The sequence below is a fragment of the Trichechus manatus genome, unplaced genomic scaffold, assembly GCF_000243295.1.
Source record: "Trichechus manatus latirostris isolate Lorelei unplaced genomic scaffold, TriManLat1.0 scaffold00016, whole genome shotgun sequence".
Lineage (NCBI taxonomy): Eukaryota > Metazoa > Chordata > Mammalia > Sirenia > Trichechidae > Trichechus > Trichechus manatus.
Genome location: NW_004443952.1, coordinates 27,811,164 through 27,830,735, shown reverse-complemented (window position 1 = coordinate 27,830,735; position 19,572 = coordinate 27,811,164). Strand labels below are relative to the sequence as shown.

At 39.8% G+C, this 19,572-nt stretch overlaps 1 protein-coding gene across 1 annotated transcript in view; it reads left to right on the top strand.

Moving 5' to 3' along the window:
• Nucleotides 1-19,572, top strand: part of NFX1 (nuclear transcription factor, X-box binding 1) — a 63,315-nt gene that overhangs the window by 8,286 nt on the left and 35,457 nt on the right. The window contains exons 3-9 of the mRNA XM_023727338.1: nt 711-869; nt 1,693-1,770; nt 5,403-5,508; nt 8,904-8,975; nt 13,505-13,644; nt 17,110-17,209; nt 17,294-17,511. Coding sequence (XP_023583106.1) covers nt 711-869; nt 1,693-1,770; nt 5,403-5,508; nt 8,904-8,975; nt 13,505-13,644; nt 17,110-17,209; nt 17,294-17,511 — 873 coding nt within the window. The remainder of the gene's footprint in view (nt 1-710; nt 870-1,692; nt 1,771-5,402; nt 5,509-8,903; nt 8,976-13,504; nt 13,645-17,109; nt 17,210-17,293; nt 17,512-19,572) is intronic.

Here is a 19,572-nt window from a genome sequence, read left to right as displayed (position 1 = left end):
GGGATCTAGAAAGACATTACTGAGGTGGATTTGGGGAAAGAATCCGGAAGTGGGTGAGTGTATTCAGGAATAAATCTGTGAGGATTGTATGCTGCTCTACACTGGTCTCTCTCACTAGATGGTGAGCTCCTGAAGCCAGGGACTCTGTCTCCTTCAGTCTGGTAACCCTAGCACGGGGCTTGTGTTAGGTGCCAAGCTTACATTTGTTGAGTGAATGATGAAAGACTTCCAGGGCAACTGCTAGAACCATCTTCCTGCCCTTGGGTTGTTGGAACCTATCTGGGTTTAGGCTTTTTGCAGCTGATCACTGCCGTTTCACAAGCCGCTTCCTAGCCTGAGTCCATAAATCTGGTGGATTTGGAGCCTCCTGGATTCAGAGGAGGCAAGACAAGACCCTACAGTGCAGTGCCCCTGTGGATGCTCAAGCTGTGTTATGAGGGGCATTTGGCTACTGGTAGGTTCCTGGGCAATATCTTGGGAATGTTTTCTCAGTTGTGGGGGTCTCCATCTGAATTTTTACTTCCTAAGGCCTCTACCTCAGCATACTCCAGCCCTTTCTTGGCCTCAAACTCTGAACAACCACCTTACTAAGAATCAGACATCCCTTAAGACCTCTGGGTTTAGACTCCTAAGTGCCTTGCTGACCCTCAGTTGACTAAAGTGATAAATGACTTCCTGTGTCTGAGTTTATCTCTTGTTTTTTTTAACAGGTTCTCTAATTGAACAGCTAACTACAGAAAAATATGAGTGCATGGTGTGCTGTGAACTGGTTCGTGTCATGGCCCCAGTGTGGAGTTGTCAGAGTTGTTATCATGTGTTTCATTTGAGCTGCATAAAGAAATGGGCAAGGTCTCCAGCATCGCAAGCAGGTTAATCTTTTCTCTCTTCTGAGTAGTTTTCCTCACTCATTTCATGTTTAGGTTTTAAACCTAGCTTTAAAAATATTGCTTAATTCCTCTTGAATATTTCATCTACCGGCAGAGTATGCTGTCTTGGTCACATGTTTCAAATGACCAGTATTAAGCTGTAGATCTTAAATAAACCAGCTTAACATAACAGTATTGAAATATATTAAGGATACAGTAAAGTCAAGCACTTTTATTGAAAATGGTAGCTTTTATGCAAGTAGCAATCATGGAAAGCATTTCTTCTATAACGTGCTTTAAAAAATTTATAGAAAGCACCCAGAAGGAACTATTATTGTTTAATTTCCCTTTAGGATATTCAAACTGTTTTGCCTTTCACAGATATTCTTCATAGTATTTTATGGGCTTTTCCCAAAGTATACTAATATTTATGGATAATGCAAATGTTATTAGTAATACGCTTTCTGAATGGTGGCTTTCTAATTCAAGACATCTGGATTTCTCTGTATGTACTCAAATATTTTATCCTTTTTTTTTTAAGCCAAGATACAGATGATGTTTACCTTGACATTAGAAATAATAGAACAAAACTAATACCCAGTTTATTTACTATATCTGAAAGTTTTTATAAATACAAGCCCAAATGGCAGTACGTAAGCGAAGTATTCAGTATTGTGAACGTTTGTTACTTAAATATCTAATACACTTAACATTGAAATTACTACCACTGGTTCAACTTTATGGCTTCCTATAGTTTTACATTTTTATAAATTACATGTGCTTTTGAAAGAAAATTAATTTGGTTTATTCCAATTTTTCTTGATAGATGGCCAGAGTGGTTGGAGGTGCCCTGCCTGTCAGAATGTTTCTGCCCATGTTCCTAATACCTACACTTGTTTCTGTGGTGAGTTTGATTCCATGCACTAGAGTCTTTTTCACTTCTTACATTGTTCTTTAGTTCCCAGTCTCAGAGAGGTGGTTGCTGGGCATGTTTTAGAAATTACTAATAAGTCTTCATAGCTATAAGACATCATATCATGTGGTCCATGAGACTGATAATCACAGGGCTTTATGCTGTGTCAGGCTGTTCTGGAGATGAGCCTTCTCATCATGCCCACCAGCCTCATGCTGCTTTTGAGCCATAGTGCTGGTCTTCTTGGTCTTAGTTTAGCCCAGAGCTGACCAGATGGCAGACGCAGGCATACCCGTGGTCTCCCTCTCACCCTTAGCTGTAGAAGCTTTTATATTCCAGACTTGAACACTGTAAGAGTAGTGATGAAGTATACTTTATTTTAATTCAATAAATCAGTTATTGGTCTTCATAATATATAGTTTTTTTAAAAACCAGCATTACAAATTTTATTCTTGTGCCCTCGTTATAGGATATTTCTTCCTGTTTTTGAATAGTTCAGTTTCCCTATGTGTTAAGAAAAAACTTGCTGTGATCCAGATGCTCATTCCTGCTACTAGCTTATTTCCTGCATGTCTTCTTTTTTTTTTCTTTCTTTCCTGCCTGTCTTTTAATGGCTAACCTTTTCTATCCAATTGTTGATTTTCCAGATTTTGCTTCTTAACCATTCATCTTCCTCCTTGATCCATTGTATTTTTGCTTCGGTCCTCATTGCCTCGCTGAAACTGGATTGAGAAGTCATCAATGACTCTTTCTTGACTAAATCCAGTGCTGGTTTATAAGTTCTTAGCATTTTTGGCAGCACAACAGCCCTTAAGGCCTGTGACCATTCTCTTCTTGAAATGACTAGCTCTTCCTGTTCTTTTCTGCATGCCATCCTTATTTTTCTAATTTGCTCATGTCTCCTCTCCTATCATTTAACTAGGAGCTTTTACCTAGAATTGATCATTGACCATCAACTCTTTTATTGTCTAAATTCAATCCCTTGGTGAACTCCTCTACTATCTAGAATGTTCTCCCCCTTCTTTAAATCCTCATCCACTGTATCATTCAAGATCTTACCCCAAACATCCTCTTCCAGGAAATTTCCCTTTGTTATCTCCTCTTCTATTTGGCCAATCTTTTATTTGGAATCTACTGGTTTTATGTATTTTATTGCCCAAATCTGAGCCTTAATATATACTAAATTAATATTAGTTGAAGAAATGAATATTTGTGAATGTATTGGAAAGGCAGCATGAAACTAGAGGCAGAGATGAGTGGAAAATTGGGCAAATAGGACCAATACCAATACCTTATTTTAAAGGATTTTTCAACATAAAGGACCACAATGGACTTAAAATCTTTAAAGTCTTCACTGACAAACTATATAAGAAACCATAAGAGGGTAGACAGTGTGGGGTGAAGGTCAAGATGACCTGAGAGAGGTAAAATGATATGAGAATGCAAATAATGGGCTTTTTTTTACTTGATGACTGCCCCACTCTGCTCTTCCAGTAGACCATTAATTTAATATTATATATTGAGAACTTACTAATGTACCAGACACCATGAACAAACAACAGGGGAATAAAACTATTTATTGACTTCCCAGAGCTTACAATCTTAAGAGTTAAGACACAATTAACTTGATCTTACAGTAGAAGTACAAAGTGCTGTGGGACATCTTTGGGATGGGTTATGATTTCTGGCTGGTTGGTTAAGGGAAGCCTTCATAAACTGCAGAGTGCAGTTCTACTCTGAAACACCTGGGGTCACCGTGAGTTGGAGTCGACTGGATGGCAGTAGGTTTGGTTTTGGTTTTATGAAGAAGGTAGAATTAAATTGGGCTTGAAAACTTGGCTGAATCTTGACGGGAGGAAAGATTTAGTGAACAGAATAGCAGAAATAGAAGTTCAAAACCAAGAAGGCTTAGGATCTATTGGGAGAAGAGGGAGTCGTCCAATTATGGAGCCCAGGATCCATGAAAATGGAGGAGTGGGAGATTTCTGGAAAGTGGGTTGACCCCTTGATGTCAGACTTACAAGTTGGGGCTTCATTTGTCAGGGTGCGAGAAGCCACGGAGGGTATCAGTGTGATTCTTTTTGAAGATTAGTCTGACGGCAGTGAGTAGAGTATATGGGGGCCTGAATAATTTGAGAACTTATAATAATCCAGATAAAGAGTAATACAAGTCTATAATGTGTGTTAGGGTGGGATAGAAATGAAGGGGTGGAAGATTTCACAGGTAAACAGAAATTAACAGCAGTGGGAAGGAAGGAACCCAAATGTAGCTCCAAAGTTTCATGTTTTTGGAAATGGGGACATAAAGGACAGAAGAGGGCGGGTCAAGAGGACCAGGTTTGGTGGGGACAATGAATTCAGTTTAGAAATGTTGGGTTGGAGGAATAAGCAGGACATTTAGTGACAGATGTCCAACCACCAAAAACCAAACCCACTGCCATCAAGTCGATTCTGACTCACAGCAACTCTCTAGGGTTTCCAAGGCTGTAAATTTGTACAGGAGCAGACTGCCACATCTTTCTCCTTCAGAGCCACTGGTTGTTTTGACCCGCCAGCCTTTCAGTCAGCAGTCCATCGCTTTAACCACTTCTCCACCAGGGCTCCTTAGATGTCCAACAGGCAGTTAGAAATACTTGGAGAGAGATCAAAACTTAAGGATGATAGTTGCAGTTGAGAGTCATAGGTGAGACCCCAGTGGATGTAAGGGTAAGGAGTGAGAAAAGGGCCTAATGCAGAACCCTGGCAGGGAAAGAAAAAAACCCATCATTTAGAGTCAGGAAAAAGATGTGGAGCCATTTAAAGGTGGTAGGGGAAAACCAGAGCAATTTATTCAGAGGCAAGGAAGCTTTTGTAAGAGTTAGGAAATAAGGTTTTGGCCAGTACAGAGGCAAGAGCAGGAGTAGAAGGGGAGATTTGGTGAGAAAGACACTATGTAGGAAAAGTCAATTTGGTGATTAAGTAGAGTGTAGAAAGTAAAAGAGGAGTGAGGGATCACTCTAGTTTTTGAGTTTGTGTGACTGACAGTGATGGTGTGACTGACAGAATAGAGAATGCTTAAGAGGAAGGGGGTTTATGAGGGAAGATGCTAACTTTGGCTGTAAATGTAGTCAGTTTGAGGTGGCTCAGAAAACCCAAGCAAGATGTTCAGAAGATGCCTACTTTCTAGCTGTATTATAGGCGAGTCCCGACTGTTCAGGGAGTTTATGTCCTCCATCTCCCACTGCCTTTATTTCTTTTCCCTTTGCTCTCTCCCTTATTACCTCTTTCTGATCCTTCAGCAGATATTCTCGTGTCAATCCAGGGGCCCAGTACAGAAGGCTTATCTTGTAGATTTTTTTTCATTACATTAAATGTGTCCATTAGTCAAAGTGGCATTTTCATGAGTAAAAATGACTTTGAGAAAAATTTTTAACGGGTAATCCTGAATTAAAATTTATCATACTCAGTGAAGCTTTTGATGAGTAGCATTCCATTCATCTTTTATTTTAGGATGTGGGATGATTTGTTAACTCATGAAAACCATACTGAAGTTTCATGCTGTCTAGCTATACTGTACTATTTCATTAAAGTTGAAGATGCGGTTGAAGTTTGTACCATTGACTCTCTGATCTGATATGTTTTAGGGAAGGTAAAGAATCCTGAATGGAGCAGAAATGAAATTCCACATAGTTGTGGTGAGGTTTGTAGAAAGAAACAGCCTGGCCAGGACTGCCCACATTCCTGTAACCTGTAAGTTGGAACGCTAGACCCTTGGGGATTCCTGGTGGACATGCTGTGTTGGTGGCCCTGAGTATACATATCTGGTTAGCATGTAATAGGATGGGGTGAAGGGCATTATGGTACCATTTACTGAGCACCTACTCTGTGCCAGGCACTCTGCATAAGTTAACTCTTTGAATCCATAGAACAGTGAGGTATAGGTGTTTTTCATCTTCACTTTACAGATGAGGCTCAGAAAGGCCAAGCATCTTGCCTAAGGTCACAGTGTTAGGACATGTTGGAGCTGGGACTTCCAAAGCCATTGCTTCTCCCGCTATATTAATGGCTTCTAAGAAGACATGAGACTCAGATATTTTATCCCTCAGTGATATCTGGGTTTAGGAGAGTGTATCGGACAAGCTTCTATCTGGGGAAAGGCAGTTGTGTAGGGCCCTGATAGGCATTGTTTTTAGGATGTGAGTAGCTAGCCTTAGAATGTATTCGGTCAGCTTGCAAATAAGAGAAATACACAGTGATTGAGAAATAGTTGATCAGTTACAAGTAACAAATTTCTACAGGCTTTGACCACAGACAAAGTTTAATTTCTGGATTTGAGTCACTTAATAGTTACGTGACCTTAGACAACTTACTTAACTTCTCTAGGCCTTAGTTTTTACATCTGTAAAATAGTTATGATGTAAGTGTAATAATACTTAACCTCATAGGGTTCTATGAATATTAAATGGCTTAATTAACCTAAGAGCCTTGGTATAGGGCCTCGCACATGCTAAGTGGTCAATGGTAACTGTTGCTTTTATTACCCACATTTCAGAGTATAACAGACAGATATCAGTGTTGTCTTGGTGCTTCTACCAGGACTTTGAGCCGGTTCTTCGTGGTTCAGTCATGGACAAGGAAGGAAAATTGGAACAGACCCAGATTTTTAAAATTTGGGTGAACCAGAACGGTAACTGGATCTGGAAAAGTTATGGGTCAAAGTCCTGCTAGAAACCTAATTTCCCTCTTAGAAAACAAGGGCAGCATATGCATTGCATAGCAACTGAATCTTTTGCCTGTTAGATTTTGAACAGAGTCAGAACAGCGGTGCCCCGCGACCGACCACTCCACTTTGAACATGGGTTGCCCTCCACCCTCCAGTAATCCAGCCTCACGCATCAGGCTCCTGAAAGGGCTCACTATGCCACTTCTGAGTCTCCCATTCTAGGCCGTCAACTCATAATTTTTCCTGTTCCAGTTATCATTCCGAATTACCCATATTGTAAAAATTTGAGTCTGTTACGGTTTCTCTTTGTTAGCCATGACTAAACCAGTTTGAAGCCCTCACTTCTACTGCATGGAGCAGAGGTGGATTCTGGACTAGAGGCCTTGGGATCAAGGTGTGGTGGTAGTGGTGCTGGGAATTGTCAAGGGAATAGAGCTGTTTCAGACTGTGCTGAACAGCATGGCCTGTCATATGCTGGGCAGTGAACCTCACGTCTCTCCTTGACTGTTTGCATAGGTCCTTCCTCAGAACCCAGGACTGTTTACTTAAATTACTCCTTCCTTTAGTTAGCATTTAAAGTAAATTCGGTAATGATAAATTAACCCTCTGCATGGACTATCTTTCCAGAGCTTTCAGCAGAAATGGGCCCCTGATTACCAGAGAACATCAAAAGTCTTAGGGATACATATCGGGTGGTAAACACCATGTCTGAAGGGAAAGGAGGCCTAAAACCTGCTCTTTTGTGGCTCTGGAAATCCTACACTTGACTTAAGAACTGTCTTTTTACTCCTGCCAGAACCCTAGAGATTGCTGAACCCCATTCCCCGATAGCACCTTTCTGGTCTACAGCATGTTTGAAGTTTTGGGTTTCTCTCATTTGTCTTTATCAGGACTCAGAAGCCGTAGTTGGCACCTCTCTCTCTCTAATTTGGGTTGTACCCATAGGATATAAAATTCTCTCGAGCAGTAGTTCTCAACCCTGGCTACATATTAAAATCACTTAGGGAGCATTTTAAAACACCAGTGCCCAGTCTCTGCCTCAGAGCAATTGAGTCAGAACCTCTGGGGATGGAATCTGAGTGGCTACAGTTTTAAAAGCTCTCCAGGTGATTCTGATATGTAGCCAGTGGTGAGAACCACTGCTGTAAAGGTTAAGAAAACCTGGGATTGAATCCAGGCCTTGGGAAATTTGAAACAGCATGGAGTCACCCACACCTGACCAGCAATTTAACTGTCTAAAGTTATTTAAATATGCAACCATGAAAATTATTTCACCTGAAAGGATCAAGGCATACCATGCAAAATATAACTTAAATAATGATACTCATATTTAAAGAAATGTGCTTAACTTATATTTCCTCTGGGTGCAGTCTGTCAAAATGGGTCACCTTAGAAGACTTATTCCTGGATTGTTTTCAGTGTTTAGAGCACACTTGAAATGCTTATTTGAGAATTATCACAGATGGTTTAGGAGTCGCTTAAAAAACGCAGCCAGGCCACCTTATAGGCACACTTGGTTTTTGTACCAAATTCTGTTACCCACCTGATTAATCAGATGTGGCTCTGATTGCCTTTTAATTCCCAAAGGATTGATTTGCCGCCACTTAAAATGCCCCTCTCCTTCCCCCGACCCCCAAGAAAAAAGTTGTCATGGAAGTTCCCAAAAAGTCTTTAAGTAGTAGTGTTTCTGAACTAGTATGTAATTGACCAGGATATCTGCACTGAAGAGGATGGTGCTTATTTGTATATACAAATTCAGTTTTGTGCTTTTTTCCGTCAGTCTCATTACTGTAGTATAACCTAGCTCCTCTAAAACACATTCTATTCAGCAGTCTACTTCTGGTACTATAGCATATCTAAGCCCATTTCTTTCCATGAGGCCCATTTCCCTTTGTTCTTTCCCTGTGTTATTCGCCAGTATGCTGACCCTCATGTCAGCCTTCTTTTCGCTGTTCCCATGTTATCACATCACCTGGTTATTACTTTACTAGCTGATGAGAAAATGTCTATACTTTTCATAGACCTTGTAGATTTGAGTTCTTACTTTGCTCAGTGTCTGATCTTCTAAAGGACTTCATTGGCCATCCTGCTATTCACATGAGTGGCAAGCTATTCTTGTCCCCACACACTGCTATAAAAGGGCTTGGACCATATTTGAAAATGTCATTGTCAGACCCAAATGAAACCAACATTTTGACTTGTTTCTGGTTAAATTTTCTAAGATGACAGTGCTATCAGATACTTCTATAGAACAAATTGTTGGTATCTTTGTTTAAACAGTTTAATCAACTTTAGACAAATACTAAAACATTTCATAGCATGTTTATTTGTTGTCATATGCACAGTAGCACCTAGTTGGGGCAGCTTTGTTCAGGTTTGGATACATAGGTGTGGTTTACTCATTGAAGCCTTTCTTTTTCAGTCTTTGCCATCCTGGGCCTTGCCCACCCTGCCCTGCCTTCATGACTAAAACATGTGAGTGTGGACGGACCAGGTAGGTTAGAAATTCACCCCAGAGAAGACTGCAGTTTTCACATTGATGGCTTACTTGTGAATTTATAAAGTAAGAAGTTATTGTGATTATGGTGGTGGTGGTGGTGGTGGTGGTGTGATGGTATGCCGTTGAGTTGATTCCAATTCATAGCGACCCTATAGGACAAAGTAGAACTGCCCTATGGGATTTCCTAGGCTGTAATCTTTATGGGAACAGATTGCCAGGTCTTTTCTCCTGTGGAGCCTCTGGTGGGTTCAAACCACTAACCTTTTGGTTAGCAACCCAGTGCTTAACCACTGTGCCACCAGGGCTCCTTAAAAGATTAGTTGTTGTGTGCCATTTAGTCGATTCCGACTCATAATGACCCTATAGGACAGAGTAGAACTGCCCCATAGGGTTTCCAAGGAGCGGCTGGTGAATTCGAACTGTTGACCTTTTGGTTAGCAGCCTGCACTCTTAACCACTGTGCCACCAGGGCTCCTCTGTCACTCTAGTGGGTGGCAAAACCAGGAATTGAACCCAGGCCTACTAAGGTCCAGTAGACAGGGACCATTTACCTGTGCCTAGGACAGTACCTGTCATCTCTGAGGTTATCGTGAGTATTGTTGAATGAAAGAATAAATAACCCCTGCAAAAATGGCAATGATCAAAAAAAACAGAAAACAAATGCTGGTGTAGTTGTGGAGAGATTGGAACTCTTATACATTGCTGATAGGAGTGTAAAATGGTACAACCACTACGGAAAACAGTATGACACTTCCTCAAAAAGCTAGAAATAGAAATACCTTATGATCCAGTATCCCACTACTTGGTGTATATCCTAGAGATATAAGAGCAGTGAGACAAATAGACATATGCACACCTATGTTCATTGCAGCATTATTCACGCTAGCAAAAAGATGGAAGCAACCTAAGTGCCCATCAACAGATGAAGTGGATAAACAAATTGTAGTGCACACACACAATGGAATACTACACAATTATAAAGAATGAGTCTGTGAAACATAACATGGATGAATCTGGTGGACATTATACTGAGTGAAATAAGTCAATCACAAAAGGACAAATATTGAATGGTCTCACGTTTATTAAAAGTCAAGAACAGATATACACACAAAGCAAAGTTCCTTGGTGGTTACCAGGGATGAGAGGGAGGAGGAATCATTTTCTAGATAGTAGACACTTGTTATTTTTGGTGATGGGAAAGACAGTACCCAATATGGGTAAAGTCTGTGCTTTTGTCCAAGATGAAGGGAGACACTAAGAAGTACACAGGAGTAAGGGACAGTTTCAGTAAGTGCTATAACATAATTTTGCAACAACAGTAATAACAGCCAAAAAATATGTGTGTGGCTACATAGGTAGACATGTATGCATATGTATGTATAGGAAGTCATGTGTGAGTATACGGGTATATCGGTGTGCATATATAGGTGTATTTGTAGGCATATGTATATACATATATGTGTGTGTGTATGTATGTATATGTGTGTGTATATGTATATATATACACACACACACACACACACACACACACACACAAAGAGCCCTGGTGACATAGTGGTAAAAGCTCTTGTCTGCTAACTGAAAGTTCAGCAATTTGAACCCACCAGCTGCTCCGCGGAAGAAAGTTGTGGCAGTCTGCTTTTGTAAAGATTGTTTTGTTGTTGTGTGCCATCGAGTTGATTCCAACTCATAGCGACCCTATAGGAGAGAGTAGAACTAACTGCCCCATAGGGTTTCCAAGGAGCAGCTGGTGGATTCGAACTGCCAACCTTTTGGTTAGCAGCCTGAGCTCTTAACCACTTCGCCACCAGTGCTCCACAGATTACAGCCTTGGAAACCCTATGGGGCAGTTGTGTTCTGTCCTGTGAGGTTGCTATGGGTCGCATTGACTGAACAGCAATGGGTTTGGTTTGGTTTTATGTATAATATATAGAAACAACAGTCAAGAAATCAAATGATGTATTGCATCGGGCAAATCTGCTGCAAAAGACCTCTTGAAAATGTTAAAAAGCAAAGATGTCGCTTTAAGGACTAACGTGTACCTGACCAAGCCATGGTATTTTCAGTCACCTCATAAGCATGCGAAAGCTGGACAGTGAATAAGGAAGATCAAAGAAGAATTGATGCCTTTGAATTATTGTGTTGGCGAAGAATATTGAATATACGATGGACTGCCAGAAGAACGAAAAGTACGTCCTAGAAGAAGTACAGCCAGAATGCTCATTGGAAGTGAGGATGGCAAGACTTCGTTTCACATACTTTGGACATGTTATCAGGAGGGACCAGTCCCTGGAGAAGGGCATCATGCTTGGTAAAGTAGAGGGTCAGTGGAAAGAGGAAGACCCTCAGTGAGATGGATTGACACAGTAACTATAACAATGGGCTCAAACATAGCAACAATTGTGAAGATGATGCAAGACCAGGCAGCGTTTTGTTCTGTTGTACATAGGGTCGCTATGAGTTGGAACCAGCTTGACAGCCCTTAACAACAACATATAATAAACCATATAATAGACATAACCAAGCACCTCACGGGATTGTTTTCCTGGGTTTGAAGGCTTGGGGCCATAGTCTCATGGGACAACTCAGTCAGTTGGCATAACATAGTTCATAAAGATAATGTTCTTCATGCTAGTTTGGTGAGTAGTCTTAAAAACTTGTGAACGGCCATCTAAGATACAACTACTGGTCTCTACTTGTCTGGAACAGAAGAGAATGAAGGGAACCAAAGACTCAAAGAAGAAACTAGTCCACAGGGCGAATAGTCCACATGAGCCATGGCCTCGTGTAGCCTGAGACCAGAAGAACTAGACAGTGCCTGGCTACCACTACTGACTGTTCTGCCCAAGGACACAGTATAAGATCCCGGATAGAAAGGGAGAAAAACATAGAACAAAACTTAAATTCCTAATAAAGGCCACACTTAGTGGACCGATGGAGGCTAGAGGAACGCCTGAGACTGTCACCCTAAGATACCCTTTAAACTTGGAATTGAAGCCACTTCTGATGGTCACCTTTCATCCGAATAATAGATTGGCGTATAAAATAAACAATATCACCCTTGAATACTGTGCCGCCTTAAATAATCAACTATGTGAGGCCAAACGGTCAGCATTCACCCTAAAACAAAAATGAGAGGCAGGGAGAGGGAAGCTAGATTAATGGAGATAGAACAAAAAGAATGGAAATAATGAGAATGTTGACACATTGTGAAAAATGTAGCCAGTGTCACAGAACAAGTTGTATAAAAATTGTTAAATGGGAACCTAATTTGCTATGTAAACTTTCACATAAAACACAATAAAATATTAAATAAATGGTACCCCCTCTTGCCATTATAAGTTTTCCCACGTCACTAGTGCAAGGATCACTGATAGCTGTGAGGTGCTTCTGAGCCCCAGTTAGATCTTAAAATGATTTCTGAACCACCAGATGAGATAGGATCATGCCAGTTTTCAGAGTGATGAAGATACTCACTGTATTCACTTAGCATTTACTGGACTTGGCAAGGGTAGCAGTGTGACCTGAGGGTCACACGTAGGGGCTCTGGTCAGAAAGAGCAGGGTGTGATCAACAACAGCTTACTGGTTGTTGACCCTGGAAAAGTTGCTTGGTCTCTCTGAGCTTCATTTTCCTTCTCATAATGTAGAAATAATAGTACCTCATGGGGGTTGATGTTAGCCATGGTGCTAAGCGTAATGGAGCACAATGATTATGACAACGTTATTTTGCTGAGTGCTGAAAACTGATCGTCTGTGTATATAGCAGTGACTTTTAAAAACAAAATATGTAGTTGGGGTATGGGTAGGAGATAGAATCACACTCCAAGCTCTAAGTCATGAGCCTTGAAAGAGACCTGAAGACAGTTATCTAGAAGCACTGGCCTTGTATCCTTCTCTAGCCAATAAATCAGTCAAATCAAATGTTGTTAGAACAAACCCCGAATGATTTCCCCACCCTTGAGTCAAAGTCATGTACAGTTTGTTCTAAGTATTATAGCTGCATAAAATGCCAGCGTACTGGGTCCCAGGAAAATACTATTGTGCTTTCAGTCAGAGTACGTACGTTATAGCCACCAGCCCCATCACCCTAGTCTGTTGGGTCCTGTGGGAGCTCAAGGCAGAGCTAGGACTTGAACCCAAATCTTCCCCCTCATCCAAGAGCACTTTCCCCTCTCGCATATTGTTTCATGAGAACTCAGAGATGAAATCACATACAACAAATACTCAGGAATAGTCTAATTCTTTACTGGTCCTTAAATAGGGGAGAGAGAAAGGCAGGAGGGAAATACAGAAAGCAAAGGAGGTGAAAAAGAGAAAGGGAATTGGAGAATAGTAGAGGAAATAAGGATTGGAGGAGGGAAACATAAAAAAATGGGGGAAATGGTGTAGAGAAAGGTTTAGTAGGTTTTGGGTCTTTTTTTTAGGTTTAGTAGGTTTTGAGGGGAGGATTTGAGCTTCAGTATTAGTTTAACTGTTAAACAGGAACTTTTAAACTAATGTGTCCATCTGCTGTCTTTACAGGCACACAGCTCGCTGTGGTCAGGCCATCTCAGTTCACTGTTCCAACCCATGTGGGAATGTTTTGAATTGTGGTCAGCACCACTGTGCTGAGCTGTGCCATGGGGGTCAGTGCCAGCCTTGCCGAATCGTACTGAATCAGGGTAAGTATGGGCACACCAGCTAGTGATGCTTGTATACTTTTCTGGAAGCTTATTTATAATTATCTTGATGCACGTGAGTTGATCTCAAACATAGTCACAACAATTTTTTTAGCTCTAATACTTTAGGTGGAGAGAGCTAGAGATATATTAATGCTTAGATGATTTTCATCATTTTAGTCACTTAATAGCACTGTAGGTCATTGTCCTATATAATTTGGACAGTAGATTAAAATTTTTGTTTTAAAAGTAACTGTTTGAAAAGGACCTAGAAAGGCCAAAATAATTTTGAAAAAGAAAAGCAAAGTTGAAAGACATAAAACTACCTGATTTCAAGACTTATAAAGCTGTAGTAATCATGACAGTGTGGTTATTGGTGTAAAGATAGACTAACAGATCAATTCAAGAGAATAGAGTCCAGAAATAGACGTGTGTGTACAGTCAATTGATTTCAGTGAAGGTGCTAAATTAATTCAATGGGGAAAGTCTTTTTTACAAATATTGCTAGAACAAACTGCTGATTCCAGGCTGACGTGGGATATTCTTTTATTCAAGGTCCTGTCTTTGATAGACACCTCAAGATAAGGTCAACTTTCTGCCCATTTGATTATCCATTATGTCATATAGATCTGTATTTAACAAGAAGTGTAGAAAAACTACACTTCAGGCACTTGTCGAGCATGTAATCAATAACAAACCGATGCCACACTGTGGTTCTCAGAATCTCAGCTAGGAGAAACAGTATTTAGAGGGGATAACTTGTAGTATTTATAGTCCATGTATCCATCCACCTAGCCCCTCCCTTCTGCTTTTACAGCTGTCTCTTGATCAGCAGGGATCCTGTGCCACAATGTATTGGTGCACTATAGAGTTTTATTTTATTAAATTTTACTTTGGTGTGATGCTGTTGATCTGTGCTGGCACTTACAATAAGAAACAGCTATGTGAAATGTTTTGTGGTGTACACTAAGGATTTTATGTAAGGAACTATGCCATTTATTACATAATGTTCTTTTTATGGGTCCTCTTGGGAGAAATGTTTGCCTGATCTTTGTTCTAAGAATAGTTATTTTTCCTTAAAGACCACTGATCTCTTTTTGTCAAAGGAACCCTGTATAACTGACCTAATGTTTGTCTTTATAGTGTGTATTTTTTAGCTATGGTTCGTTCTATATCCCTACCATTGTTTTTCTTTTCACATCTTTAAATTTATGTTCTCTTGTTGGGTTTCATGTATCCCTATGAGCTGCCTCTTGAGAATTTTGAGATAAGGTAGGAGTTAAGTATATTTGGCAGTTAGGTCTTAGCAGTATAGACTATGGAGTGAAAGAGTACTCTTGATCTGGGCCATTTTTAGCTTATAGTTCATATTGGGCTTTTACTCAGCTAAATCACCCAAGTCTTTTACATGGATCTCATGGATCTCAGTCTCATCCTCCTTTTTCTGCGTAGTTGATTTTTCAAACCCAGTTGCAAGACTGTCCACATTAAATAGCTAGCAAATGCTTTGCCCATGTGTATAGTCTGTTTATCTTCTCAAATTATAATTCTTTTAGAATTCTATTCAGCCTTATCTACAGATTTAATAAGCATGGCTTCTGGTTCCTCATTCACATGTTGATAAAAGTGCTGAACAGGTTAAGACTGGCAATAGAGACCTTCCTGCTTTGGTTCCTTAATACCCTTTAATTAGCTATGAGTCCACCTAAGTTTCCTGTCTAGGTCATATTTCTGTCTCTTGTGCCTAAGCATAACAGAGCTTTTTAGTATTGTACTCAGATTGTTCCCTGATTGATCAGTGGCTGCATTTTGCTTTCACTGTCACAGTCTTCTGACCCTTGACCCTTCTGTTCACAGCTGTCTACTCAGTATCTCTGAAAAAAGCCCCTTTTTTGTTTGAGCAGAAACTTAGCATAGAAAAGCCTACTTGCAGAAGCTTCCAGTTGCTAGGGTTTTTTTTTTTTTAAACCAGTTCTTTGATCTCACAAATACTGATTGCATTCCCAGCATCTGTGTTGATTTATCGAATAAGCCTTTATTGGATGAATGAATGAGTATTAGAGTAGGGGGATGAAACTGCGCTTGTACTTAAAGAAGATGAAACATGTATTTTAAACTCTTGACCCCATCTTCAATAATTTGAGGCTTTCTCTTTTCCATGTCCCAGTGAACGTTTTTGGTTCTGTTCAATATAATATTTTATTTCATGAGCATTATTTCTAATGTTTTTTTAGAAGCATTCTTTTTTTTAAAAATTAAATATGTGATTTTAAGATTTTACATGTTTTTATAGTGTTGTAATTTTTCTGATGTTCGTTTTCTGTGCAAGTAGATATCTAAGTTATACTGAAAAAGAAGGATAACATCATTAGCTCTGCAGAATTTTAATTTCGTTTCTACTATTCTGGTCTGCATTTATTATGGTGTTGTTGCTGTGTGCCGTCAAGTCGATTCCGACTCATAGCAACCCTATAGGACACAGTAGAACTGCTCCGTAGAATTTCTAAGGAGCGGCTAGTGGATTCGAACTGCCAACCTTTTGGTTAACGGACAAGCTCTTAACCACTGTGCTACCAGGGCTGCATTTATTATGTAGGGCAAGGTATATTTGCATAGGTCAGTTTTAATGAGATAAAGTTTCATTATAAACTGAAAATGTAAAGTAACACTGTTCAGAAGAATTATGTTACTTGGTAAAATTAATTCTTATCAGAAATGTGTTATATATTGATGCATTAGAAACATAACTCCTTAAAAATGACATATTTATTGCTGACTTCAGGAAATAAAGCAATCCATTTTTTTTTTAAAGCATGGAAAGTCTATAGGTATTAGACTAGATTTCTCTAGCAAATAAACGTCACAAGTTATTTGAAATGCTTTAGTCATTGTGAATACTCAAACATGATTACTTCAAATTCAGCAATAGTAGGATACAAATTATTAAGGATTTTATATCATCGTGCCTATTTTTGCATTTCTTTTAGCAGCAGGAACTTTTTCCAAGCATTTTATGTGAACCCCAGTATCTAAAGCATGAAATCTATGCTGCTTGGGTTGAAGTGAGGTAGGGGGACCCAGGCATCAACCACTCCACCACTACCACCAGCTTAACCTCCGTCTCCTAAGGACCCCAGGGAGCTTCACAATCCAGGTTGAAAACCACGGTCTTATGGACCAGATGGTATTCTCTTAATTTAGGTGATTGATTCACTCTATTGCTATTCTTGTGCTGTAGAGGGTCTATGAGCTATTGATAAGAGTCTAACAAGGCCTTTTTTGTTTCTTCTATGATAAAGTTCTTAAGTGGGTCTTAGAGCTGCTGTATAAACCACACTCATTTCTGCATTAGGTCTTAGCAACACTCTAATGAATCACATTTTGTATTTCCTTAAAAATGAATTGTTTTGACTGTTTGAAGAACCCACACAGGTTACTAATGTTTTGTTTTTGAAATTATCTCTCAAGTATGCTACTGTGGCAGTACCTCCCAAGACGTATTATGTGGAACAGATGTAGGAAAGTCTGATGGATTTGGGGACTTTGGCTGTTTAAAGATATGTGGCAAGTAAGGTTTTACTTTTTTTCTCAGTGAGAATAAAGTTGCATTTTATGCAACAGTTATGTAATAGTCTGTTGTTTTTCTTAACAGGGACTTGAAATGTGGGAACCATACATGTTCTCAAGTATGCCACCCTCGGCCCTGCCAGCCGTGCCCTCGGCTCCCCCAGCTGGTGCGCTCTTGCCCTTGTGGCCAGACTCCTCTCAGCCAATTGCTGGAACTTGGAAGTAGTGGTCGGAAAACATGCATGGATCCTGTCCCCTCATGTGGAAAAGTGTGTGGCAAACCACTGCCTTGTGGTTCCTCAGGTAGCTACTGGCCTAAAATTGGCTTTACAAGTACTAATGTAAATATTTGGCAGTAATGATTACTTAAAGTGTTAAATAGCAGTTCAGTATCAGGCTTATCTAAATATTAGGGTCAAATTTGTTTAGGTATTTTTTTCTTTCCTCTTCAAAATGTGCTTGTGAAAATGCACATTTGCCCAAGTGATCTCTCTTATTTGGGTATTTGATTGCAAACTCTAGGCAGCCATGATGAGATACTGTTCCATGGGGAGCTATGATGTCTCTACACTAGTACAAAACTCCATATATCCTTTTATTAATCCAGGGTTCAGCAAGTATTTAAAAGCATTTTCATATAATAGGAACATGCTAAAATAACTGTGGGTGAGATGTTTAAGGATTAAAATGCTAGATACAATAAAACTTCAGCCATTTGAACCACTCAAGGAATATCATTATAGCTAAGTTTTCCATCTGTCTGAGAAGAACACCTCTTAAGCATCATTTTATATAGATTTTTTTTTTTAATTTACATTTTCTTTCTTAGAGATTACTGAGGATAATTTCTTTCCCCTTGTAGACTCAGAGTCATCATTTTCATGAAGCTCAGTTACTATATTATGCTGAATACAGTGATGCCCTTGGGGCCTGCTGAGGTAGCTCAAGCTGTTTGCCCTCTACCACTGTACAATTTGAATTATTTCATTTGATTATTAAGTCTTGTTGTTGTTTATTTTCTTGTCAATGCTTTTAGAATGCCTGTGTGCCCACCTTTAATGACTACCCTTACCTCTTCTGATTTGTAGCTTCTGGTTACTTGGATATGGGAACCAGAGAAGGAATTACACACACACACACACACACACACACACACACACACACACACACACACACACACACACACAGAGTAATAGTCTGAGTTTCTACTTGGGACTTGCTGAGGCAGTCCTTGGGGAATGTACATGTGCACTTGTGCAATGACTTAGTACCTTCTCTTCTGAGAGAGTGTTCAAAGCCTGTGTGTCTAGGAGGATGAGATTATTGGACAGCTGAGTCAGAATAAGAGAGGTGTTCCTATAACCATACATACCTCTTAGGTAAAGCTAGAATTTTAGTTCTGGTTTCCATTTTTATCGAAAAGAGAGATTCCACGTTTCTTCCACGTACCAACAGGAGCCAGTAGAAGGACCCTACGTAATCCTTTCTGTCAGTTTGACTTTAAAATTATATATAGAGGAAAAATTCTCTCTTGTCATATTTTAATACATGTTCTAGTTGTGTTAGGAAAACCATTAGTTCTCTGTGGCTGCTGTGGAAAAGTATCTTCATATAAACCCTGCGAAACAGCGATCACATTCTTCTAAATCAAGGAGGGTAGTAAAGTTCTTCCCCTTTCAGGAAGCACATAGTCAGTTTTATAAGAATTTGGTGTATAATGACTAGAAATCCTACCCTGATGCTAAGGTGTCTTGTTGGCAATGAAAGAAAGAGGAAATATGAAATGAGTAATATACGGGGACTTGAGCAAGAGGAAGGTAGGAATTGTTAGTATGAACAGGCCTTGGGGTGGGACAAGACCAGCTCAAGGGATTAGAGGGTAACCATAAAGGTATAAAACCTCAGCAGATTTTTAAACAGGGAAAACTTTAAGGAAGTAAGCTGAATTGGACTGAGAAGCTCAAAGACAAGCCCATGACTAATGCTAACAGTGACTCAGCTTTGTTCAGCCCTGGTTTATCTATAGAAGATTTGTTTGGGTTCTTTTAGTATCTCACCCAGTAGGAAATTTCCATCCCAGAGATACAGCTTTAGTACAAGAGACTACAGATGGAATTTTACTTCTGGAATGGTAGCATGAGATGCTCTGTGGACTGAGATTGTGAATCATGGCTTCTTATTATTGCTAATGCCCAGATGGTTTTCAGAGTCAAGAACATTTCAGTAAATTCATCTATAGCTACAATTTTTAGGAGATCCAACTCTAACCTGAAGGCTTGGGGACTAAATAATATGGTTAAAAAAAGAGGTCAGAAGATAAGTTCTTTGGTTTAGGCAAAGCACCATGCACTCTATAGCACATCC